The sequence below is a fragment of the Chiloscyllium punctatum genome, chromosome 39 (assembly GCF_047496795.1).
Source record: "Chiloscyllium punctatum isolate Juve2018m chromosome 39, sChiPun1.3, whole genome shotgun sequence".
In the NCBI taxonomy this organism is placed as follows: domain Eukaryota; kingdom Metazoa; phylum Chordata; class Chondrichthyes; order Orectolobiformes; family Hemiscylliidae; genus Chiloscyllium; species Chiloscyllium punctatum.
In genome coordinates this window covers 59,274,051-59,301,812 of record NC_092777.1, presented here as the reverse complement: position 1 = coordinate 59,301,812, position 27,762 = coordinate 59,274,051, and the positions used below count along the sequence as shown (strand labels likewise).

General features: G+C 40.2%; 1 protein-coding gene across 1 annotated transcript in view; it reads left to right on the top strand.

The window, feature by feature from the left end:
• Positions 1 to 26,252, top strand: part of nol11 (nucleolar protein 11) — a 43,224-nt gene extending 16,972 nt beyond the window's left edge. The window contains exons 8-18 of the mRNA XM_072558862.1: positions 2,057 to 2,133; positions 2,802 to 2,925; positions 3,368 to 3,480; positions 5,053 to 5,130; positions 10,922 to 11,106; positions 12,598 to 12,723; positions 13,542 to 13,769; positions 15,772 to 15,850; positions 17,838 to 17,930; positions 19,579 to 19,686; positions 26,003 to 26,252. Of these exons, the coding sequence (XP_072414963.1) occupies positions 2,057 to 2,133; positions 2,802 to 2,925; positions 3,368 to 3,480; positions 5,053 to 5,130; positions 10,922 to 11,106; positions 12,598 to 12,723; positions 13,542 to 13,769; positions 15,772 to 15,850; positions 17,838 to 17,930; positions 19,579 to 19,686; positions 26,003 to 26,116 (1,325 nt within the window). The 3' untranslated portion in view covers positions 26,117 to 26,252. The remainder of the gene's footprint in view (positions 1 to 2,056; positions 2,134 to 2,801; positions 2,926 to 3,367; positions 3,481 to 5,052; positions 5,131 to 10,921; positions 11,107 to 12,597; positions 12,724 to 13,541; positions 13,770 to 15,771; positions 15,851 to 17,837; positions 17,931 to 19,578; positions 19,687 to 26,002) is intronic.
• Positions 26,253 to 27,762: the final 1,510 nt, after the last annotated feature.

Genomic DNA, 27,762 nt, shown 5'->3' with positions numbered 1-27,762 from the left:
CCACTTCCCCACCAATTGTAGTTTGACTCACTTCTAATTTCCTGGTCTATCCATTCGTTTTTTTTATGGTGCTCAGTCCACTTCTGTTTGTCATTTATATAAAATAATTTGGATAAGAATTTAGGAGGCATGGTTTGTAAGTTTGCGGATGACACCAAAATGAGTGGTCCAGTAGACAGTGAAGAAGCTTGTCCAGGACTATAAAGAGATCTTGATCAGTTGAATCAATGGGATGAGGAGTGGCAGATGGAGCTAAATCTGGATATATGTGAGGGATTGCATTTTGGTAAAACAAATAAAGACAAGATTTAAACAATTAATGGTAAGATCCTGGGTAGTGTCGTCGAACAGAGAGACCTAAGGGTTCTTGGAAGTTTGTGTCACAAGTCGGATGGTTAAGAAGGTGTTTAGCATGTTTGCCTCAATTGCTCAGACCATTGAGTATAGGAGTTCCCATTGAATATAGGAGTTCAAACGTCACGTTGATGTTGTACAGGATGTTGGTGAGGCCTCTTGTGGAGTACTCTGGTTGCCTTGCTGCAGGAACGGAATTATTAAATTGGAGAGGGTTCAGCAAAGATGTACCAGGATGCTTTTGGGACTGGATGGTTTGAGTTATAAGGAGAGGCAGGATAGAATGGGGCTTCTTTCACTGGATAGTAGAAGGGTGACCTTTTATAGCATGTTTTCACTCAGGGTTGTTCATATTGGGAATGAACGCCAGAATAAGTGGTAGATGCAGCATAGTTACCATATATAAAACACATTTGGATAGATATATGAATAGGAAAGATTTAGAGCAATGTTGACCAAAGGCAGGCAAATGGAACTAGTTTATTTTGGGAACCGTGGTCAGCATGGATGAATTGGACCAAAAATCCTATGTGTGACTATAATAACGGGACAACACTAGCAGTTTGTTCAGCAGTCCTCCGGTACTCTGGCAGAGAATTTGAAAATTACTGCTTAGACCCCTGATACCTCATACCTTGCCTCCTACAACAGTGTTGGAGGTATTGAGCCTGGAGATTTATCTACCTTAAAATCTGCACCCAGTCCTTCATCCTGATCTCTATACCTCTGTTGTTCTTATGAAGACTTACACAAAGTATTCTTTGAGGATCATGACCACGTCCTCTGGGACTACATATAAATTATCTCTGAGACACTTGGGGCTTTACTTTTTCCTTTGTTATTTTCTTGCTCTTAAGAGTTTTTTTTAAAAGATGTTTTCCTTTATTCTACTTGCCAATGCTTACTTGTGCACTTGCTTACATTTCCTTACTTCCCCTGCATTCCTTATACTCCTTTTATGGATTCTGCATTATTGAGCCCTCAATATCTGCCATATGTTTGTCTTTTCAGTCCTAATCTTTATATCCCTTGACATCCAGGGTTCTTCGGTCCCATCCTTTATTTTTACAGGGACGTATTTGCCCTGTTCTCTTGTTTCCTCCTTGAAGGCCTCCTGCTGCACTGATGCACTTTTATCTGCCCTCAGTCCACTTTGACTAAATTGCTTTTTAGTAAAATCAGTCTTTTCCCAGTTTAGAACTTTTATTCCTGAACCACCCTTATCCATAACTATCTGAAATCTAACTGAGTTATGGTCACTATGTCCAGAATACTCCCCTACTGATACACCATCCTGTCTGGGCTCATTTCTGAATATTGCATCCAGAGCTGCTCCCTCCCTTGGTAGGCTTTCAAGATATTGGCTAAAATGTTCTCCTGTGTGTAAATTAAGTATTTTGCTCACCCGCTACATTATACACTAAAACTATCTCAGTTAATATTAGGGGAACTAAAATCCCCTATTTTACTGTCTTATTATTCCTGCACTTCTCTGAAATTTCATTACAAATTTGATCCTGACTCTTTGGGGGTTTGTATGGCACACCCAACAATGTGTTAGCCCATTCTACGGTTTTTTTTGTACTTCGACCCATCTGTTCTGATCATCCTTCCAAGATATCATCTCCCTTCGCTTATGTAACTGTTTCCTTGGTCGATATTGCAAATTTCTTTAAGAAATTTACTGATGGTTTTCTTTCAGATTCTTTGAGTATCTGGAATACAAAGTTTCAGACACTCCAGGGATGGAAGGAATTCCCAGATGGAAGCTGTGGCCAGGTACCTTGCTTTTCTATGTTGCCTGTTACATAGAAAGGGGTGTGATTCCTCTCATTAAATGCTACACGTTGAAATGCATCAAAATTGTCGGTCTTCCCTGGAGTGTTGTATCTTTCAAAACTACAGAAAGAGCTTATTCACATTTAAAATATTATGTGGACCTGCCTTAAGTGGGGAGTGCTCTTCATTTCCAGTCTTAGTGTAAAGTTACCCTATGTAATTGGTCACCTATCCTGCACCTCATGCTTTGTTGTCTGAGTTCAGTCCATGGATTATTTGAGATTTAACCACATTATAATGTTTCAGAGATCACATTGTGGTTCTTGAAACTGGAAAGCCTAGCTTTTATTGTTAAACAAAATATATCACCATAATTGATATATCACAGGCACTGTCACAAGCATCTTTTGGAAGGGAATTGATTCAATGTTAAATCGCCTTTACCTGGTGATGAATAGCAGTCGGATCTTTTCTTGCACTTCAGATCGCTTGATGAAAATCCATCCATAAGTAATGTGGTGTCAAAGTGAACTTCCATCCTTCTGAATTCGAGACGATGGATGGAGATGGATTTTACAATGGGAATTTTAGGAAACGTCAGCAGTAAGGAAAAGTTCTTGACAGAGTTGTCTTTTTCTTTTTGTTGAAGTTTTATTTTTATTTTTCAGTTATGGTGTTGTTATGGGAAGCTCTTTGTACCTCATGGAAAGGTGCTGACTGTGATTCCATTTACCTGCAAAACATCTTCCCTAGCAGCTGTCCTTGGCAAACTCAAACAGCCAGATGCTGCAGGTAGGTACCCACTGTTTAAAGTACCAGAATTTTATGTTATTTTCAGCATTTTGATGATTTGTAATAATGTTTTGCATATATGGACATGATATTCATTTATAAGTGTCCTATGCTGACTGGTTGATTTTTGAGACATTTCTTTCAGTGTTTCTGGTTTGAAGACCATGTGTTTGAGGATAATATTAGGCTTGAACACAGCATCTTTGTCAAAATAGACTACCTCTGTATTCTGACAGCTAAATACTCAATCAGACAAGATGAAAGAACACTACATCTTTGGAAAATGCTCCAAAGTCATTGAATCACAGGTTCCTCCACTTTTCCTTTCAGATATGTATGTGCAGAACATACTTAGTTTGCTAATATTCTTATTAAGTAATGTAACAATTGATGTGAACAATGTCCCACTGGAGCTTTCTTCTTGTCTTTTCTTCCTCAAAAGTAAAAGCTATTTCCAATGTTGTAAGCTGGAATACACTGCTTCACAATGAACAGTCTGCTGAGCTGGAACAAACTTTTTCACTCACCCCTGCTGAACCAAAACGCATGAGAAATGTAAGTATGTGTTTTGACGTTTGACAAGTGTTTTCCTGTTAATTAACTTAGTATATTGAAAAAGGAAAAGAAAGCTTTTCATTCTTCCCTCATGTTACTATATTTAATGGTTCTTTCTATCTACTTTATCTCCACATATGACTAACACTTTCATGTCAACGAGTAAAGTTATACTTCTCCTCATGGTCTTTTATTCAGAGGCTATTCTTCCCCTGAATCCAGAACTCATAGCCATGGAAGATCTCCCTTCTGCATCTACTCTTTCTGTCCTTTTAAGAATGTTGTAAGTTTCTATCAGCTGGCCTCTTGTTCTTCAATACTCAAAATGGAGGCCTAGTCTCCTCACAGGCAGTCCCACCATCCCAGGAATCAATCTGGTGAACCTCTGCAGTGTACCCTTGGGTAAGGAGACCAGAACTATGCCCTAACATTTGCCCTGTACTCTGGTTTCCTCCTTGAAAGCCTCCTGCTGCACTAATGTAGGTTTATCCGCAAATAGCGGCCCTCACTCCACTTGGACAAAATTGTATTTTAATAAAATTAGTCTTTTCCAAGTTTAGAACTTTTATTCCTGAACCATCCTTATCCATAACTATCTGAAATCTAACTGAGTTATGGTCACTGTCTCCAGAATGCTCCCCTATTGATATACTGTCCGTATGTCTGGGCACATTTCTGAATATTGCATCCAGAGCTGTTCCATCCCTTGGTAGGCTTTCAACATATTGGCTAAAAGTTCTCCTGTATGTAACTTAAGAATTTTGCTCACTCCCTACATTATGCACTAAAACTATCTCAGTTAATATAATATTTTACTCCCTTATTATTCTTGCCTTTTGTACTGTGGCAATCTTCTGTACCTAATGTATTAATCCCATCTCTCCTTATCGGGATATTAATGTCTAATATCCTTTAATATTCAGTTGCTAGTCTTGGTCTCCAATATTGGCAATAAAACCATACCCTTTTACTTATACTGTCGCCATCAAATCTCCCAGCTGGTTGCAAATACTTAATGCATTCAGTTAGTGCTTTTAATTCTACATTTGTAATGCTGTTTTCTAATTTGACCCTAAAACGTTTGTAATACTACTCCCTGATTTGACCCTAGGATTCTAGGATTTGTGTTTGCGACTTTCCACTTTGATTTACAGATTTTCCGCTTCCCACAACTAGCTTTATGTTTATCCCATCTAAATTCTTATTTGGAGGGCCCAATTGGACCTGAAATGTTAGCGTCTTTGTTTCTCTCTCTTCATGAATACTGACAAGCCTGCTTGGTTTTCCCCCAGCATTTTCTATTTATTGATTTCTGCTTTCCAGGATTGCAAATTATCGTTTTATACCCCTGTCTGATTCTGCTGCATTAAAGTCAACATGTGAAATAGCATAGAGTGTAAAATCAGTATTTCATCCTTTTCCATGGGTTCTTCACCAATCGTTAACTTCAAATTTAACCCCAGAACATCTGTTTTTAACAAATATTTCCAGGTGTGTTGTCCTTTGGTGTAAAAGCTCAATAAGGGAAAACCTGACAGTTTCGACATTAACTTTACATTTTCTGCTTTGCAGCTGCGAAACAGAAAAAGTAAAGTTGCGAGTCCTCCATCACAACTCATCTCTCTGGAACAATTTCTCAGTGTGATTCAGGTAAACAAATGATCTAACGAGTGTCCTTGTTTTGGCCTCAATGTGTGTTATCATTTTCTCGCTGTTCCCCAACCAAGATTTATTGATCCAAAAGCTGTGTGATTTGTTTGAAAACTTTTTTTTGAGATGGTGCTGTAAAGCTCTGTTTCAAGGACATATGTAAACAATTTTCGATTGTGACTTGTGCAAATAGTGTGGATGCTTCCTGTGACATCCCTCACAACTGCTGCAGCACTCCTGTGACTCCCAGCTGTCTGCTGTATTCAATCATGATTGTAACAAAGTTTAGTAGAAGATTTGTAGCTCGGGTGCTCGTTGTTGTGGCTCTGTTCGCCGAGCTGGGAATTTGTCTTGCAAACGTTTCGTCCCCTGTCTAGGTGACATCCTCAGTGCTTGGGAGCCTCCTGTGAAGCGCTTCTGTGCTGTTTCCTCCGGCATTTATAGTGACCTGTCTCTGCCGCTTCCGGTTGTCAGTTTGAGCTGTCCACTGTAGTGGCCAGTATATTGGGTCCAGGTCGATGTGTTTGTTGATAGAGTCTGTGGATGAATGCCATGCCTCTAGGAATTCCCTGGCTGTTCTCTGTTTGGCTTGCCCTATAATGGTAGTGTTGTCCCAGTCGAATTCATGTTGCTTGTTGTCTGTGTGTGTGGCTACTAAGGATAGCTGGTCGTGTTGTTTCGTGGCTAGTTGGTGTTCGTGTATACGGATCGTTAACTGTCTTCCTGTTTGTCCGATGTAGTGTTTTGTGCAGTCCTTGCATGGGATTTTATACACTACATTAGTTTTGCTCATGTTGGGTATCGGGTCCTTTGTCCTGGTGAGTTGTTGTCTGAGCGTGGCTGTTGGTTTGTGTGCTGTTATGAGTCCTAGTGGTCGCAGTAGTCTGGCTGTCAGTTCAGAAATGCTCCTGATGTATGGTAGTGTGGCTAGTCCTTTGGGTTGCGGCATGTCCTCGTTCCGTTGTCTCTCCCTTAGGCATCTGTTGATGAAATTGCGAGGGTATCCGTTTTTGGCGAATACTTTGTATAGGTGTTCCTCTTCCTCTTTTTGTAGTTCTGGTGTGCTGCAGTGTGTTGTGGCCCTTTTGAATAGTGTCCTGATGCAACTTTGTTTGTGTGTGTTGGGGTGGTTGCTTTCATAGTTTAGGACTTGGTCTGTGTGTGTGGCTTTCCTGTAAACCTTTGTGGTGAATTCTCCGTTCGGTGTTCTCTGTACCATCACGTCTAGGAATGGGAGTTGGTTGTCCTTTTCTTCCTCTCTAGTGAATCGGATTCCTGTGAGTGTGGCGTTGATGATCTGGTGTGTGTTCTCTATTTTTGTGTTTTTAATTATTACAAAGGTGTCATCCACAAAGGTGTATCTGATCCAGAGTTTGGGTTGAAGTTGTGGTAAGACTGTTTGTTCTAACCTTTGCATTACTGCTTCTGCTATGAGTCCAGAGATCGGTGAGCCCATGGGTGTTCCGTTGATTTGTTCATATATTTGGTTATTGAATGTAATAGACAAGGAATGTAACAGACAAAGACACATAGACAAGGAAGAAACTATGGTCACCTGTTCACCTCCATCGACAAAACACTAGCCAAAGAAACAATAGCCAACCTGCTGGACAGACATAACAGACAACAGGACGTTGAACCTATCAACAAAGACGGCACACTTAAACTATTGGACTTGTGCCTCACAACACACTTCACATTCAACAATCAAATATACGAACAAATCAACGGAACACCCATGGGCTCACCCATCTCTGGACTCATAGCAGAAGCAGTAATGCAAAGGTTAGAACAAACAGTCTTACTACAACTTCAACCCAAACTCTGGGTCAGATATGTGGATGACACCTTTGTAATAATTAAAAACACAGAAATAGAGAACACACACCAGATCATCAACGCCACACTCACAGGAATCCGATTCACTAGAGAGGAAGAAAAGGACAACCAACTCCCATTCCTAGACGTGATGGTACAGAGAACACCGAACGGAGAATTCACCACAAAGGTATACAGGAAAGCCACACACAGACCAAGTCCTAAACTATGAAAGCAACCACCCCAACACACACAAACAAAGTTGCATCAGGACACTATTCAAAAGGGCCACAACACACTGCAGCACACCAGAACTATAAAAAGAGGAAGAGGAACACCTATACGAAGTATTCGCCAAAAACGGATACCCTCGCAATTTCATCAACAGATGCCTAAGGAAGAGACAACGGAACGAGGACATGCCGCAACCCAAAGGACTAGCCACACTACCATACATCAGGAGCATTTCTGAACTGACAGCCAGACTACTGCGACCACTAGGACTCATAACAGCACACAAACCAACAGCCACGCTCAGACAACAACTCACCAGAACAAAGGACCCAATACCCAACATGAGCAAAACCAATGTAGTGTACAAAATCCCGTGCAAGGACTGCAGAAAACACTACATCGGACAAACAGGAAGACAGCTAACGATCCGTATACACGAACACCAACTAGCCACGAAACGACACGACCAGCTATCCTTAGTAGCCACACACACAGACGACAAGCAACATGAATTCGACTGGGACAACACTACCATTATAGGGCAAGCCAAACAGAGAACAGCCAGGGAATTCCTAGAGGCATGGCATTCATCCACAGACTCTATCAACAAACACATCGACCTGGACCCAATATACCGGCCACTACAGTGGACAGCTCGAACTGACAACCGGAAGCGGCAGAGACAGGCCACTATAAATGCCGGTGGAAACAGCACAGAAGCGTTTCACAGGAGGCTCCCAAGCACTGAGGATGTCACCTAGACCGGGGACGAAACGTTTGCAAGACAAATTCCCAGCTCGGCGAACAGAACCACAACAATGATTGTAACACACAGATTTTTGGTTAATTTAGAATACTTAGGAATTAAGTTTGCTAGTCTAATTTTGATTCTATTTGGATTGGTCCATGTATTCTGGAAAGTAATATTTTAAGACATTAAGTCAGGTTGAGGTGCTCAATTAATTTACTTGTTTCTTGAATGGTTGTTTCACACAAGCAAAAAATCACTTCAATTTAAAATGATGGTTCTTTAATAATGTTATTTAAATCCATGGAAAGTAAAATTAAATTTTAAACTCAATGAATCCATACTGCAGCAAATTACATTGACAGAGCTACTACCATTCTTACAGGCAGGGATTGTAGTTATTGAATAAGAGTTACATTATAACTTGTATTATGTGTTTAACTGTAAGTGTTGAAGGCAATGATTTTGATTCCTTCAGCCCAGATAAATAAAACCATCCTAATTTCAAAACCACACATTTCCATCTGGTTCCTTCATATAGTTGGGAGAAATCCCAGAGATTGCTTATTGTAACGTTCTCTTTTTTTTGTTCAGTTGATACTAATGAATTACAGTATTATCCTGGCTTGGAATAACACTCTGCACTCACTACATGCGCGCACACACACACTTTCTCACACTCACAACCCCCACCCCAGATAGACACACACACACAGACAGACAAAGACCCACATGCACACATATATTTTGTGTGGTGAATTTGTACTTGCAGAGTTACATTGCACTTTGCTCAAAAACTGCATGCATTCATGTAGAACTCTGAGCTCAAAAACTGCATGAATTTATGTAAAACTCTGTTATCTCACTTTTTAGATGAGAATCTATCTAAACATCGTGGCATAGACAGAGAACACAGGGGGCTAACACCTTCAACATATTGTCTAGCTATCACCATTGTAAACAGCTAACCCGAGAATGCAACTTTAAAAAAAAGGTTTTGTGATTTACACATAAAAGAAGTGAAACTATCACTGTATTCTAACAGATGAAAGGCTTAACAGACAATCAATTTTTCAATGTATAATTTCAGTTACATCACACTGTAAATTTTTGCTATAAATTCTGTGTTACGATCGAGCCCTCCACAATCACCTGATGAAGGAGCGTCGCTCCGAAAGCTAGTGTGCTTCCAATTAAACCTGTTGGACTATAACCTGGTGTTGTGATTTTTAACTTTGTACACCCCAGTCCAACACTGGCATCTCCAAATCATGGAATAATCCAGCTCTTTATGTAAATTATATTGTCATTTAATTGTCACCGGCCATCATAATTGTTCCATTCTTTCAAAAATGTGGGGGCGAGGAAGCATAACACCAAGTGAGGCAAAACCTGGGCATGTTGGGATCCTTGGTCCTTCTGCATTGTGGATAGAGGTACGAGTTACTCTGTATTGTTGCATCTGGTACAGTTTGGTGCATTCCCCAAGTTCTGTCACAGCAGTTACTGAGCTATCAACTACTTCAACTGGAGATCAAAGATGGATCTTGTTCACAAGGACGCAATGTATGAATCTCTGGATAGAGGACAAAATGTATCCACATAATCACAGAATTGTTACGGAGTAGAAGGAGGCCATTCAGCTCATCCTGCCTGCACCATCTCTTCAAATAAGCACCATTGCCTCATACCAATCTCTTGCTTTTTACCCCTACCCTTGTGCACTATTTCTACCAAAGTGCCCTCTTGAATGCCTCAATTGAACCTGCCTCGGTTATGTTTGTGGCAGTGCATTCAGTACCCTAACCAGTTGCTGAGTGCAAACTTTTTTCTGTCATCACTCTTGCTTCTTTTTCGCATTACTTTAAATCAATGGCCTCTCATTCTTGGTCCTTTAAAAAGTGGGAACAGTTTTTTCCAATCTACTCTCTCCAGCCTACTCATGGTTCTTAATGCCTCTATCAAATCTCCTCAGCTTCTCTCCAAGAAGAAAAATAATCCCAACTTCTTCAATCTTTTCTTATTACTGAAGTTTTTTCCATTCCTGGAACCACTCTTGTAAATCTCTTATCTCCAATGCATCCATCGCCAGCTGAGGTCTATCAACTGTCTTATAAAAGTTCAACATCATTTCCTTGCTGTTGTATTCTATACACCCATTAATAAAGCTAAGGACACTGTGTGTTCTATTAACTGCTCTCCATCTCACCTGCAATCTTCAAAAGATCTGTGCTCTCTTCCTGCACCCCTTTAGAATTTTGTCCCCTATTTTATATGATACAGCAAGCCTTGTTTTAACTGGCACCCTATGAACTGGCACTCTCGATAAACCAGGAAAAATTATATACTTGAAATACCAGATGTTTACTGCATTTTCGTGATCTCTGCAACATCTGAGTAGTCAGTTGAGGGTGCAAGTGAGAACGCTGTTTGCTGGTAAGTTTTATTTAAGACAGAGTTGGATTATTATTTGTGATTTGTGCTGTGAATAAAGTATAACAGTGAAGTGTACACATTTTGTAATACGTATCTATTACTTAGTGTAGGTTTTTACATGGATTATGTGGACTATAACGAGTTTTGAGAAGATTTGCAGCTCGGGTTGAGGTTCTGGATGTAAGTTTGCTCGCTGAGCTGAAACGTTCGTTTTCATTTCGGTTCTCTAGTTGTGGAGTTGGGCCTATCGCCACTTGTTGGTGAGTGTTGGTATCTGCAAGCAGTGCAGTGAAAACAAACGTTCCAGCTCAGCAAACAAAGTTACATCCATTATGTAGACCTCTTGAACAACCGGAATATTTGATCAAGTGCACACACCTAGCCCACAGTTGCTGGTGAATAAAAGGTTTGCTGTATTTCAATGTCCTTCCAACCGAAGTGCATCACCTCCCTTTTTTCAATCTTCTGTAATGTCTGACTTGAATTATTTTGTAATGTACTTATAAATAATTTATGAAGTATATTATTTCAAAAAAATGTTCTATTCTTTCATAGACTAATACAAAAGAAGAAATAGATGAACGACTAAAGATATTGTTAAGAAACTTGAAGGCCTCCAATGCTCAGCTAATTATTGCACAGATTGCTACAATCCTTGTAAGCAGGTGTAAGACACAGGTGAAGTTCTACCCCCAGAAAGCACTAATGAACATTTTAAAGACACAGATGCTATCTTACAGGTGAGAATTCTCTCTTAAATACAAGGCAAATACTTCTCACCAAAAACAGAAATGTGGGCTTTTTGGCTCATTAGCACTCTTATCCACTTTGACAATGTATTTGAGCAGCAAGTCAGTTTCCTTTTTGAAATAAGGAGTTTCAAAGTTTAGCTGATTGGTTGGATTTGTCCTGTTACCGAACACCCTCAACCTTGGGAGCAGGCTGGGAAGGTGAGGGGTAGATTGAAGGTTGGATGCCATAATAACTAACTTTCCACTTCTTTAATGGCCACTTTAAGGGCCTCTTCCAGAAGTAGTCAAGGTGAATGGAACGTGGAAAGGCTAAACCTTCTGGCAGAACCATAACCACCAATAAACCCCACCCCCACCCCCTCCTCCTGCCTGACATTTGCAATTGACCCACCCTCCTCCTTGGGTCTTACCTAATTGACCCTTGTGTTGTCTGGCCCTACTCACCTGCATTCTTGGCCTTCTCCGTGGCTAGTGACCACAGGGCCTGCTGTAATTGCAGCAGTGGTACCATACCTGGCAATTAATTATGTACAGTGATGATTTCTGTCCTTAGGGTTGACAGCTCTTTTTTGGGAGGGAAGGTAGGGCAGGACATAATTTTTCACAGCTAATACTCCCTCAGAATGTTTTTACTCTGTCTGAAAGCATATTTCATTTTTTTAAGTAATGTGTATTGACAATACTGCAGATGTTGGAAATAGAATAGATAAACAGAAAATGCTGATAATATTCAACAGATCAGGCAGCATCTCTGCAGAGCAACAAAGTTAACTTTTCTGGTTAGAACACCAATTTGAAGGTTAACTCTGTTTTTCTCTCTCTTTCCTCAGTTGCTAGGTGTCATGCATGTTTCCAGCATTTTCTATTGTCAGCTGCATATAATTAATTGCTCTGACCTATTAAAAATCTACTACTACACCAACAAAATAATGTAAGAACTGGCAGTTCTACTGCTGAGGAAGTTAAGCTTAAGGTGTATGGCCCACAAAGTAGGTTTTATGGAAGGTGCATGTGATGGGAATTATATTTGAATTTCTTTGAACTTAAACCATTCTGAAAAGGAGAAATTACTGCTTTGACAACAAAAAAAAAAGAAACCTTCCAATCTTTGAAACTTGGAGTGAAACTAATTTGTGTGATAGAAGAAAGGCAACTCCAGTTATCAACCCAAAATTCTGCAGTATTTCAAAAACTGCTTAGTGTTCTGAACACCTATAATTCACAATTTATTCTACTATGGAATGCAAAGGTATCATGCAAAAACAGTTTTACTTCAGTGATAATAGATTACCTTCCACGTGAACTAAGTGCTGAGATTTTTTTTGCACCAACTCTGAATTTCTTGCCATTTAACTGTAGCTGTGAGGCAACAGTACAGCTGAGTTTGGGCAGGTCTAAACCTCTACTTGTTTCGGTAGATGTTGGCATTTTCTCTTTGCAAACAATCACAGTCCTGTTAAATTATGAATTGTTTATCAGCTTGTGCCCAGACTTGATGGGAGTTGCATTGCAAGAAGCCGACTATTCCCTGTTGCAGTTCTGCCTTCAACACTTCCCTGACATCCCTGAGGCTGTTACATGTGCCTGTTTGAAGCTTTTCCTCAGGTAGGTATTAAGAATTGACGTCTTGTTGCATGAAAATGTATGACATAAATATTTAACCAGTCTTGTTTAAAATATTGAGTTTGTTCATTTATAGGTTCTCTAACTTGTTTTCTGAAACTAGTTCCAGTGGAACCATGTTTGGCCATCTTAAAAGTGGATAAATATGTTTGTTTGAAACCCATTAATGGGTTTAATAAACCCATTAAAGCAGTTAACAGTTTTTCATTTAAAACTGGGTAGTGTACTTTAGATAACAGGTACACTGAGGTTCTTAGATTTGCACTACTTGCACAGCTGTTGTTTTACCCATGTACTGAGCCATCTGTAATAACATATAGGCTGTCAGTCTAATTAAACATTTGAACTAGCTATCGGCTCCAGTAAAACTAAGATACTATTTAATGAGTTAAGTGTCAGTAAGCGCATATGCAATGAAAATCCTCCAGTCATCAGGAAAATAACGTGTAAATGGGAAGAGTGGGCTTCTGAGATCTCTTTCTGGCCTCTGTTGCAGGCATAAAATAGAATGGTCTTTTAGCAACTGGTACTGCTGTATTGCAGAGTTCATGAAGCCATGTTTCTGCAACAATTTCCCACATGACTAATACTTGCTGAAAGCACATAACCACTGGGAGGAAGTGTCTGACCAGACTTAGTTCAGAAACTGCTTATAAATTGAACACAATTCTTTATCAAGGAAGTGTTTTCAATCAACTTTCTCAGAAACATTTACATTGTTTTATTGATTTTTTTTTGCCATTATCCTGATAATAGACATGCAGGGTAGCTAAAGTAATTTATTTTTAATTTTCCCTCAGTGCCAATGATTCTGATCTGGAAAATATCCCTGTGGATTTAGGCTGCGTGGCCTCATATATTGAATTGGACCAGAATCCTTCAAAAGCAGAAGAGAAAATGGTGATTGTAGAGAATGGCTTCGGTCCACTTCTGGAAGAGGACAGCTGTGATGGAAAACAAACCCATGATCCTTTGCAGACTAATGTAAAACCCATATGTCCAGTAGGCCTTAAAAGGGCAGCTTTGCTGTATCCATTTTTCTAAGTCAAAAATGCGTATGGTTAAAATGATGACTTGTCTGAAAATATTTGTCTCAATACTCAGGAAGCATTTTCTGATGATTATTGTTGCTATGATATTAATGTGAAAGTAAGCGGGGATTTGGCCAAATTTACTTGTAAAATGTGACTGACCATTGTGAATATTTTATTCTTTTAATTCCCTCTTTTACCTCAGGCAAGGCAGTCAAGGATTCTGTGGTCAATTCTAGGAGATGTGTCAAAGCAACACTAGGCTGCCTGCACTCAAGAACCTGGCCTCTTCCTTGTCCTATGAAATTGTTTCAATAAACATTACTAATGCTGTGTGAAGAATTATGAGATGAGCCATTCCCAATTGCAACATGCCACAACCGTTGTCGTCTTGCATTTCCACATGAGATACCGTTTGGCTATACTGTGGAATGTAAGGAAATCATCTTCTCCACTCTCCACACACTTCACCGCAGGAATAATGCATGACCCATAAACTAGAGGAGAATATGATCAAATAAAAAACTTTCACGCGAAGCCGCAGGAAAATGATAAAGCCAATTTGCTTAATGACTGTTTCCAGAGGTAATGAACTTCAAAAGGATCCTGTACTGCTTCAAATGTATAATTTTAAACGTGCTGACAGAACAAAAATCTTAAGCTTAACAACACTGGGGGATTTACAACCAAACCCAATAATTTGTGTGAAATGGTTATGTTAAAATGTGAACTGGAGGATTGTGCTGAGGTAGTTAAGCTATTCAGCCAAAACCAATTAAAACAACATCTTTCCAGTTACTTGGTATGTACCTCATATCATTGATCAAATGGGATAGCTGTATGCCATTTGAAATGATTATTTCCTCAACTTCCCTGATACTTAATTGGTTTATCACAATTGTACTGATCCATTCAGATCAAAATATTTATAGTTGATTTCCACAAGGATAGCATTTGTGATGATTGTGATTGTACGCCTTCCTCTGGTAGACACCACAAAAATCATGGTTCTGACGATCTATACTAACAGCTAAAAGCACTACAAACAACTTTAAGTATTTGTTCCTGAAATTACTTTGTAAAATGTTGGCTGAAGACTATGGACTCCTCTAGGACATTCCCGGCAGTAAGTTGTCATTAAATACTTACTCCACGAGTCTCTCATGATGAATGACCACTTGAGTAAGGTATCAACGGTTGACATGCTCCCCAGCAAGGGTTGCCGTCAAGAAGATTAGAACGCAGTTTCAATAGTGGTGATGGGTGGTGAGGAAGTGATTGGAGGTGGTGGGAGACAATTTGTAGCAATTTTGAGTTTGTGTAAGAGCAGCAGTTTACATGATATGTGGTTAATTAGAAAAGGAAATCATACAACCCATGACAGATGCAAACACTACTCTGATTGCAATACTGTGCTGGAGAATAGAGAGTTGGAGGTACATCATACATTTCTTTCTGCCTTTTGTGATGGTCTTTGGTGTCAGCTGCCTTTGTTCTTCACTTGAGCTGATACAGGGGAAACAGGAAATGCCAAATACGTGATGTTGAGTTACCATAGATTTCAGGAGGCTCCAATTTCCAGCAGTGCAGATTCTTTCCAACCTATCCGTCTTTTTATTTGGCTTCCATTCTCTTGCCTCACACTGTCTTTTGATGACGTTCCTGTTAAGCTATCAAGCAAAAGAAGTTGTGTAATTTTTGTGGTTACATCTGTCCAAATACCACAAGAACAGTAAATACTCCAATTGAATTGCAAGATAGTAACATGTATCACAATCATTCCAATTAGCTAATTAGAAGGAAGATTTCTCGAGTCTAATCAAATGTGGTATCATCCCAAGTTTATATGGACCTGTCAAATAGATTAAACATGGTAGTTTGAGATTGCTTTCAATGATTTATAATTGTATGTATGAGACTTTTTTCATATTGACCTTTAGTTTTAAGATTTCCTGCTACACACTGTTTGTGTGAAGCTTTCTTTAACTGCAGTGCACAGAAATGAAATTCTGCTGTCCAGGTACAGTGAATCCTTCCTTTTACCTCTCCTCAAAGATCTCTCTGTTCCTCAAGTGATGGTGAGTATAGTTCTTCAAAGTATGCAATACTTTGTAAATGTCATACTGTTCAATTGGATATTTCAATAATTATATAAATCAATGCAGATTAATTGGAATGTTGTTTGTTTCTGTGTCTGACCTGTGCATAGTGACTTGAGCAGAGCTGACCTAGAGAGCTCCATGCAGTGTTCTCAATATTGACTGCAATTTGGGGTGCTAAAGGGAAGAAAATTTGGGAAAGAAAGTACTCTATTTCAATTAACTGTGGTTGCCAATGTGGGACTTTTTTTCAATTTTGTAGAGGTGAGTTTGAATTGAGGATTGCACTGCCCTCCAGCTCACATTCACAGACGTGATTGTTATTGCTTTGGCTTAAACTGATTTCTCTTTTCCTAATTTGGAAATATTTTTAACTTTATTGTTTTGGGGGAGCAAGATTTGTTTTGGAAGAATCTCCCACTATCCACATCCTAAAAACTGATTAAAAAACTAAACTGGACTCGACAACTAAACACTGATAAGAGCAGGACAGGGGCTAGGAATACTGCAGTAAGAAGCTCACCTCCTGACTCCCTAAAGACTATGCATCATCTTCACAGCACAAGTCTAATAATGGGACAACACCAGCAGTTTGTTTAGCAGTCCTTTGGCACCTCACCTGTTGCCAGTAAATTTGAAAATTACTGCTAAGTCACCGGTACACCCATGCCTTGCCACTCTCAACAGCCTGGGAAATATCAGGCCTGCAGATTTATCTAACTTCACCCTGATCTCTGTACCTGTGTTGTCCATGTCCATTATGAAGACCAACGCAAAATATTCATTGAGGACTATGTCCACATCTGGGTGAATGTGTAGGTTACCTCTGTGACCCCTATAGGGCTTTCCTCTTTACCTGATTATTTTCTTGCAATGAATCAAAGTAAAAAATAGAATGTATTTCCTTAATTTTACTTGCTCGTGCACTCTCTTAGCCTTCCTAATTTTCTTTCCTAACTGCTCCCCGGATTTTTTATACACCTGTATGACATTGGTCAAATCTGTCCATGCCAACCAGATATCCTAAAATAATCTGATCCGATTTGCCAGCGTATGGCCCATATCCTTCTAAACCCTTCCTATACATTTACTCATCCAGATGCCTTTTTAATGTTGTAATTGTACCAGCCTCCACCACTTCCTCTGGCAGCTCATTCCATACATGTACCACTCTTAGCGTGAATAAATTGTCCTATGGCTATGACTCAGGCCCCTTTCAAATCTGTCCCCTCTCTCCTTAAACTTATGCCCTCCGGATTTGGATGTCACCCCTCCTCCTCTGCTCCAGAGAAAATAGCCCCAGAATATTCAGCCTCTCCCTGTAGCTTAAATCCTCCAACCATGGCAATATCCTTGAAAATCTTTTCTGAACCTTTCAAGTTTCATAGTATCTTTCTATAGCAAGGAGACCAGAAAGGAAAACAGTATTTCAAAAGTTGCCCTCAATGGGGCAAATTCTCTCGTGAAGGACACTTGTGGGTCTACAGCACATGGACTGCAGAGGTTCAAGAAGCAAGTTCCCCACTGACACCACTTCATTGGCAACTATGGACAGGCCGATCAGTAATGTCCACATCCAGTAACTAAACTAACAGTTATATTGTTTGGTTTAACTTTGCTGCTTTTGGCTTTACACCTTGAGAGTTGGCATTTCTGATTTTCATTTGGTTCTGCTCCAAGATTTTTTTTAAACTACTTGTATCAAGAAAGATGAAAACGCTCATCTGTTTGATTTTGGGCAAGTCAAAGTTGCTAAAGTAGAAACACCAAAAACTTGAAATTCTTAACATTGTAATGAGATTAATGTATTGGGTTAGCAAAACAAGAAGCAAAACCTCTACATTACTGGTTGAGGGGCAAGTCATTGACATAATGCTGAGTCATTCTGATATTTGCTATTGTTAAGGTATGTGGATGTTCCATTGCAGTTTGCAAAGTCATCTTGACAATTTTCTTTCTTCCCCAGTTATTTCTTCAGTATATCCAGTATCTTTATGCAAAGCATTGTGAAACTGTCAATATAAAACTTCCAGGGACAAGGATCCCCACAGTCAACCAGGTATATCAAATCTTATCAGTTCTATGCCTCATATTTGTTCCTACAAACTTGAATCCAGCTCACACTGTTATAATTGATTTTGTGTCGCTCTCTTCATTTTTAATCGCTGATTTTTTTAAAACCACCATGAATTTGGGACATTGTGAAAGAATTTACACCAATTCATTTGTGGTATATTGTAACAGCACAAAAATACAAATCTGTAATAGCTCTGTGTGAAAAGTCTTGGTAGACCCCATGTAGAAAATGGACCATTACTTGAACCAAAGGGTTGTGATGTTAACTGAGCCAGATATTTGAGCAAAGTGGGCCATCTTGCCTTTGACCATGTTGCATTGCTAGAGAATGGGCAATGTGAAACTGTGTTATGCGACGATTGAGGCAAGTTACGTGGATACATTTACACGGAGGCTGGATAGGTACATGAAGGAGAATGGGTTGAAAGAATGTGCTTATGTAGTAAGATGAAAAGGAATAGGAGGGAACTCCCATGCAATGTGAACAGCAACACTGACAAATTGGTCTGGTCTATTTGCACTGTAAATTATATGTCATAATTATAAAGACCAAAAAGATCTCTTGTTCATTCTGCACTGTGTTGAGTACACAATACTGTCATAATTATAGTACTGGATTAGCAATCCAGAGATTGTGAATTTGCAGTTCCACTACAGCAAAAATCTAAGTAATGTTTCGCCAATCTGGAGAGAAGAACACCATTGGAAACTATTGTTTTGTTACAAAGATAATACTACTGTTGTACTATCCTTCCTCCAACCTGTCCCTGACCAATCTTTCTTCCAGGTAAGATTCTTGTTTGTAGCTGAAATGGTTAGGTGTCATTTAGATATGCAGCAACTTGGAGTTGTAGCGCCTTCTATGTCGTTAAAAAGCAACTTCATAAAATTGAACAGTTAACAATCACACAACACCAGGTTATAGTCCAATAGGTTTAACTGGAAGCACTAGCTTTCAGAGCGCAGCTTCTTCAGGTGGTTGTGGAGTACACAATTCTAGGCCACAGATTTTGTAACAAAGGTTTACAGTGAGTTTTGAGAAGATTTGTAGCTCTGGTTGAGGTTCTGGATGTAGGTTTGCTCACTGAGCTGGGAGGTTCATTTCCAGATGTTTCGTCACCCTACTAGGTAACATCTTCAGTGGGCCTTAGGTGAAGCAGTGTACATGATTCCTGCTTTCTATTTATATGTTTGGGATTCTTTGATGTCATTTCCAGGAAATCAAACAATCAAGATATTTTTCAATGTATAATTTCAGTTACATCACACTGTAAACTTTTGCTATAAATTCTCTCTTACACTTGTGTAATCCACAGCCACCTGCTGAAGGAGCAACGCTCTGAAAGCTAGTGCTTCCAATTAAACCTGTTGGACTATAACCTGGTGTTGTGTGATTTTTTTACTTTGTACACCCCAGTCCAACACTGGCATCTCCAAGTCAGAAAATTCAACACGAAGCTAAATCAGGTCAACAAGAGCCTAGCACTTTGTTCCTCACGGACTGTTGCCTCTATGGGTAACAAATGCTGACATTGCGAATCCCTTGCCCAATGATGCTGATTAGAGAAGTTGCTGATTACTGTCCATGTTTTGAAGTTGTGAATAGCTACTGACTGTTGCCCTACTTTCAGGTCTTGGACTGGATTTCTCTGTTGCTGGATGCTCACTTTACAATGTTGGTCATGGCAACAGAGGCTCATGAATTAATTACCCACCTTCACAAATTCATCAGATCCCAGGTATGGTACATATACAAATGGCATAGAGTCATAGAGATGTACAGCACGGAAACAGACCCTTCGGTCCAACTCATCCATGTTGAACAGATATCCTAACCCAATCTTGTACCACCTGCCAGCACCCGGCCCATATCCCTCCAAACCCTTCCTATAATATACCCATCCAAAAGCTTCTTAAATGTTGCAATTGTATCAGCCTCAACCACTTGCTCTCGCAGCTCATTCCATATACATACCGCCCTCTGTGTGAAAACGTTGCCCCTTAGGTCTCTTTTATATCTTGCCCCTCACCCTAAACCGATGCCCTCTAGTTCTGGACTTCCTGACCCCAGGGAAAAGACTTTGCCTATTTATCCTATCCATGCCCCTCATGATTTTATAAACCTCTAGAACGTCACTCCTCAACCTCCGATGCTCCAGGGGAAACAGCCCCAGCCTATTCAACCTTTCCCTATAGCTCAAATCCTCCAAACCTGGCAACATTCTTGCAAATTGTTTCTGAACCCTTTCAAGTTTCACAACATCTTTCCGATAGGAAGGAGACCAGAATTGCACGCAATATTCCAACAGTGGCCTAACCGATGTCCTGTACAGCCACAACATGACCTCCCAACTCCTGTACTCAATACTCTGACCAATAAAGGAAAGCATACCAAACACAGCCTTCACTATCCTACCTACCTTTTACAATATATATTAATGATATAGAAGATGGTATTAATAGTAACATTAGCAAATTTGCTGATGGTACAAAGCTGGGTGGCAGGGTGAAATGTGAGGAGGGTGTTAGGAGATTACAGGGTGACCTGGACAAATTAGGTGAATGGTCAGATGCAGTTTAATGTGGATAAATGTGTGGTTATCCACTTTGGTGGCAAGAACAGGAAGGCAGATTACTACCTAAATGGAGTCAAGTTAGGTAAAGGGGCAGTACAAAGAGATCTGGGTGTTCTTGTACACCAGTCAATGAAGGTAAGCATGCAGGTACAGCAGGTAGTGAAGAAAGCTAATAGCATGCTGGCCTTCATAACAAGAGGGATTGAGTAGAGAAGCAAAGAGGTTTTTCTGCAGCTGTACAGGGCCCTGGCGAGACCGCACCTGGAGTACTATGTGCAGTTCTGGTCTCCAAATTTGAGGAAAGACATTCTGGCTATTGAGGGAGTGCAGCGTAGGTTCACGAGGTCAATGCCTGGAATGGCGGGACTATCTTATGTTGAAAGATTGGAGTGACTGGGCTTGTATATCCTTGAGTTTAGAAGACTGAGAGGGGATATGATTGAGACATATAAAATTATTAAAAGATTGGACACTCTGGAGGCAGGAAACATGTTTCCGCTGATGGGTGAGTCCCGAACCAGAGGAAACAGCTTAAAAATAAGGGGTAGGCCATTTAGGACAGAGATGAGGAGAAACTTCTTCACCCAGAGAGTGGTGGCTGTGTGGAATGCTCTTTCTCAGAAGGCAGTGGAGGCCCAGTCTCTGGATTCGTTTAAGAAAGAATTGGATAGAGCTCTCAAGGATAGTGGAATCGAGGGTTATGGAGATAAACCAAGAATAGGATACTGATTAAGGATGATCAGCCATGATCATATTGAATGGTGGTGCAGGCTCGAAGAGCAGAATGGCCTACTCTTGCACCTATTGTCTCTTACCTGCGATTCCACATTCAAGGAGCTATGAACCTGCACTCCAAGATCTCTTTGTTCAGCAACACTCCCTAGGACCTTACCATTAAGTGTATAAGTCCTGTTAAGATTAGCTTTACCAAAATGCAGCACCTCCCATTTATCTGAATTAAACTCCATCTGCCACTTCTCAGCCCATTGGCCCATCTGGTCAAGATCCTGTTGTAATCTGAGGTAAACCTCTTTGCTGTCCACTACACCTCACATTCTGGTGTAATCTGCAAACTTGCTAATTGTATCTCCTGTGCTCGCATCCAAATCATTTACGTAAATGACAAAAAGTAGAGGACCCAGCAACGATCCTTGTGGCACTCCACTGGTCACAGGCCTCCAGTCTGAAAAACAACCCTCCACCACCACCCTCTGTCTTCTACCTTTGAGCCAGTTCTGTATCCAAATGGCTAGTTCTCCCTGTATTCCATGAGATCTAACCTTGCTAATCAGTCTCCGATGGGGAACCTTGTCGAACCCCTTACTGAAGTCCATATAGATCACATCTACCGCTCTGCCCTCATCAATCCTCTTTATTTCGTCCTCAAAAAACTCAATCAAGTTTGTAAGACATGATTGCCCAAGCACAAAGCCATGTTGACTATCCCTAATCAGTCCTTGCCTTTCCAAATACATGTACATACTTTCCCTCAGGATTCCCTCCAACAACTTGCCCACCACCGACATCAGATCACTGGTCTGTAGTTCCCTGGCTTGCCTTTACCGCCCTCAAACAGTGGTACCACGTTTGTCAACCTCCAGTCTTCTGGCACCTCACCTGTGACAATCGATGATACAAATATCTCAGTAAGAGGCCCAGCAATCACTTCTCTAGCTTCCCACAGAGTTCTCGGGTACACCTGATCAGGTCCTGGGGATTTATCCAGTTCTTTGCATTTCATGACATCCAGCACTTCCTCCTCTGTAATCTGGACATTTTTCAAGATGTCACCATCTATTTCGCTACAGTCTATATCTTCCATGTCCTTTTCCACAGTAAATACTGATGCAAAATACTTATTCAGTATCTTCTCCCATTTTTTGCCGTTCCACACAGGCTGCCTTGCTGGTCTTTGAGGGGCCCTATTCTCTCCCTAGTTACCCTTTTGTCCTTAATGTCTTTGTAAAAGCTCTTTGGATTCTCCTGAACTTGATTTGCCAAAGCTATCTCATGTCCTTTTTTCACCCTCCTGATTTCCCACTTAAGTATACTCCTACTTCCTTTATTCTCAAAGGATTCACTTAGTCTATCCTGTCCAACTCTTACATATGCTTCCTTCTTTTTCTTAACCAAACCCTCAATTTCTTTAGTCATTCAGCATTCCCTATACCCACCAGCCTTTCCTTTACCTTAACAGGAATATATTTATCTGAATTAAACTCTGTCACTTCTCAGCCCACTGGCCCATCTGATCAAGATCCCGTTGTAATCTGAAGTAACTTCCTTCACTGTCTACTACACTCCAATTTTAATGTGTTGAAGATATTTTATAATCTCTCATACTAGCTATTATTTACATTAAGTTCACTCTGAGAAGTTTGCTTCAGTGTCGAGTAATCTTTTTGATCACCACTTGTTGCATTCTTAAAGGTTCACTTAAATCTTTATCCTTTTCATCTAAAAGTCTTTCTCGTTGGTCTACTGTGTCTAAGTTGGAATACTAACCCTACCTCCTGGTAACTGGAGGCGGCAATATGGTCCAGCAATCCCCTTCTGGTTTGCTTGAATCTGATTTTCACTGTGCGACCAGATTAATAGGCCAGGTTAAGGAACTCATTCTATGAAGTCCACATGGCTGACCTCATGACATTCAGTACACCTAGGCTCACCGATCTAAAGCTTTTCCTTGCAGCCTTTCTTAACTAATGGCAGAACATTAGCCACTCTGGCATCTCACCCATGGCTGTTAATACAAATATCTCAGCTAGTCGCTCCACAGTTTCTTCCCTAGCTTCTTACAATATCCTGGATACGCTTGATCAGATCCTGGGAATTTACCGACTTTTATGAATTTTAAGACCTCCACAACCTCTTCAGTAATGTGAATTCTTTTCAAGACATCACTCATTGTTTCCCGAGTTCCTGAGGTTACTGTGTCTTTCCCCACAGTAAATCGTAACTTGAAATAATTGTTTAGGATCTCACCCATTTACCTTCGTTCCACAGATAGATGGTCTTGCTGATCTTTAAGGGGCCCTTTTCTCTCCCTAGTCACTCTTTTGTCCTTAATATACTTGTAGAATCTCTTCGGATTTTCTTTAACCTTATCTACCATAGCTATCTTGTCGTATTTCTGCCATCTGAATTTTCTGGAGTGTACTTCTACATCTGCTATACTCCTCAAGGGATTCATTTGATCCTAGCTGTCTGTACTGAACATCTCTCTCTTTCTTTTTCTTGACCTAAACTCAATATTTCTCGTCATAAAACATACAGCACAGAACAGGCCCTTCGGCCCACGATGTTGTGCCAAGGATTAACCCCAATCTAAAATAAATTACTCTAACCTGTGTAACCCTCAATTTACTGATGTCCATGTGCATCTCCAGCAGTTGCTTAAGTGTCCCTATTGACTCTGATTCCACCACCACCCTGGCAATGCATTTCATATGTTCACAACTGTCTGTGTAAAGAATTTAGCTCTGACGTCTCCTCTACACCTTCCTCCTAACATCTTAAAACTATGATCCCTCATGGCAGTCAATCCTGCCGTGGGGAAAAGTCTCCAGCTATCGATTCTATCCATGCCTCTCATACCTTGTACATCTCGATCAAGTCACCTCTCTTCCTCCTTTTCTCCAGAAAGAAAAGTCCGAGCTTAGTCAACCTCTCTTCGTAAGACAAGCCCTCCAGTCCAGGCAGCGTCCTGGTAAACCTTCTTTGCACCCTTTCCAAAGCCTCCACATCTTTCCGATAAGAGGGCGAGCAGAACTGGTCACAATTTTCCAAGTGTGGTCTCACCAGGGTTTTGTAGAGCTGCAGCAAAACCTCACGGCTCTTAAACCCGATCCCCGTTACTGAAAGCCAAATCATCATATGCTTTCTTAATAACCCCATCGACTTGGGTGGTAACTTTGAGGGATCTATGCACTTCAACACCAAGATCCCGCTGTTTCTCCACACTGCCAAGAATAATTTCATTAATCCTATATTCAGCATTCAAGTTCGACCTTCCAAAATGCGTCACATCACATTTATCTAGTTTGAACTCCATCTGCTATATCTCAGCCCAGCTCTGCATCCTGTCAATGTCGAGTTGCGGCCTGCAACAGCCCTCTATACTATCGATGGCACTTCCAACCTTTGTGTCATCGGCAAATTTATTAACCCCCCCCCCCCCCCCCCTCAACCTCCTCATCCAAGTCATTTATAAAAACTACAAAGAGCAGAGGCCCAAGAACAGAGTCCTGTGGGACACCACTCACCACTGACCTCCAGGCAGAATACTTTCCATCAACAACCACCCTCTGCCTTGTGTCAGCCAATCAATTCTGAATCCATATAGCCAAATCTCCCTGTATCCCATATCTCCTGACTTTATGAATGAGCCTACCATGGGGAATCTTATCAAAAGCCTTGCTGAAGTCCATATACACCACATCCACTGCCCAACTTGCATCAACCTGTCTGGTTACCTACTCAAAGAACTCAATAAGATTTGTGAGGCATCCTGTGTTCCCTACTCTTGCCAGCCTTTTTCTTCACACCAGCAGGATAATGCTGTCCCTGAAGTCTCGATCACCCTGCTTTTGAAAGCCTCCCCCTTGCCAGCCTCCTTGCGCTGCAAGTAGCTTCTCCCAATCAGCTATAGTACAATCCCATCAAAGTGATCACCCATTATTTCTAAGTTCTATTCATAGTTTCACTGGACAGTCTCCCAGGGATATCCTCTGTCAGTATTGCCGTGATGTTTTCCCTAATCAAAAACATATATCTTTTCACCTACAGAGTTCCCTTTAACCCATCTGTTCAGACTTCCAAATGTTCTATAACTTAACCACCACATGCCCCTCATTCAATATTATTTTTGTTATAGGTGTCCTTTTTATAAATTATAAATGCTTTTTCAGTCCTTATAAGTGCACCCACCTCCACCCCTGAAAAAGAGAACTTTGCAATCATCCTCTTTCTTCCAAATGTTCTACGAGACTGAGCCTGATATTTTAGAATCCATGCAGGTGGTCTTAATTAACTCATGTTTCTCCAATCATCAGTTAAGGAGATAAAAATTAGATTAGGGATATGGAATTAAAATTGATCTATTCTGCAGCAAGCAGGTGAAGATCTTCAATCTGATCTGACCTCACAGGTGGAATTATTTAATATGGGTCCCCACGGTGAACTGTTCAAATTTGCAGCTTGATCCATTTCAGGCTAGTATCCGTTGTATCTTAGAATTTGAGGAATGGCAGGTCTGAAGGTTCAACTTTGAGAGACTGAGTCCATTATAGGGATACAACAGATTTATTTATAAATGGCAGGAGCCACTCAAGTTCAAGTATATTCCACTTCTATTGTAAACTTCAAAAGCAAAAATTACAAATGGCTGGATATGATCCAGTGACAAAGTGATCTTGAGCAGAATCTGAATTCTGGTAGTTACGAACTGTTTCTAACATTGTTGAAATTTCTCTGGCAGGTTAGATTTTACTCTCAACTCAGCAAGATTGAAGGAAGTCTTCAGAATCTACATCTACTAAAATCACAGAAGAATGATGGGCTGTATTCGATTGAAGTGATAGAAATATTTTAGTGTACAAATTTGTTTAAAAAGCTGTATGTAACATTTCCATTATTTGCTTTGAGTTGTATTTATAATATGAAAATCTTAATTTTCTTCAAACATTCGAATGTTGTATTTCACTGAAATAAATGCTACTTTTCATATACTTTTTAAAGTCTGTTTCTGTTAGCTGCCCGCAGCCTCATCCTTGCGAAAAGAATGCTTGAATGTAGTTAGGCATATAGGGGAGCATGGAATAGGTTTTGCTGATAATGTAAGCATGTAAAACTAGGGAAAGCCAATTGTTGTACATTGATATTCAACTTGTCAAAACTGGACTGGAAGTAGCTTGAAGGTCAACTCAGGTTAGTAGTAGACATTCATTTAAAACAGAGGTTGAACTTTGAAGTCTCGTGCCTTGCCACCTTTTTTTTGCTATGTAGTTAAGGTGGTTAAAATGATCTTCTACACACTTCACTTTTTTGTCTCAGCCCATTTAAAAATAAAAATACCCTGGAACTGAAAAAAACATGACTTTGACCCAAGCTAGTACAATTCTGGTCATCCAATTTGAGGAAGGATGTGATTGAATTTGAGAAGGGAGATTTACTAGAATGTTGTCAGGAACAGAATTTTAGCTAAGAAAAAAAAGTGAGATGAATTTGACATTTAGAGATCTGATCAGGATCAGTCAGATAGATAGTGACTGTCAGGAAAGGTAAAAAGTTAGTTCAGAAGCCTCCTGTGACTATTTGTCTCTCAGTTTTGAGTACCTCGTCAGGGTAGTGTTTCAGAGGAAAGTATAAGAAGCAGTCACATGGATGAACTTTGGGGTGTGACAAAATTTAAAAGCACCATTTCTATAGGGGATTCTTCTGTTAAGGAGATAAATAGGAGGTCCTTTGGCAGTCAGCCTAAATCTAGGAAAGTATTTTGCTTTTCTGCTGCCAGGAATAAGGACATCTCAAAACATTTGAAGTATTATGTTAAAAGGAACAATGAGAAACCAGAAGTTATTGTACACATTGTTGCTAGGAATTACAGTTAGGGAGAGATTAAGAGTTTACAAAGTGGATATGAGAGATTAGGTACAAGATTAATAAACAGAACTTCGAGTGGTAATCTTTGATTTACCCATGGTGCCAAGCTCGAGTCAGCGAAAGAATAAAGATGATAAATCAATGGTTGAAGAGGTGGTATAATGTCCAGGGATTCAGGTTCTTGGATCATTTGTATCTCTTCCAGAGCAGAAAAGACCTGGTTAAAAAGGCTGGGTTTTCTGGAAAGGAGGCCTGTGACCAGTGGAGCACCACAAGGATCGGTGCTGAGTCCACTACTTTTCATCATTCATGTAAATGATTTGAATGTGAGCATAAGAGGTATCGTTGGTAAGTTTGCAGCTGACACCAAAATTGGGGGTGTAGTGGACAGCGAAGAAGGTTACCTCAGATTACAACAGGATCTTGATCAGATGGGTGAATGGACTGAAGAATGGCAGATGGAGTTTAGTTTAGATAAATGTGAGGTGCTGCATTTTGGGAAAGCAAATCTTAGCAGGACTTATACACTTAATGGTAAGGTTCTAGAAAGTGCTGCAGAACAAAGAGACCTTGGAGTGCAGGTTCATAGCTCCTTGAAAGTGTAGTCACAGGTAGATAGGATAGTGAAGAAGGCGT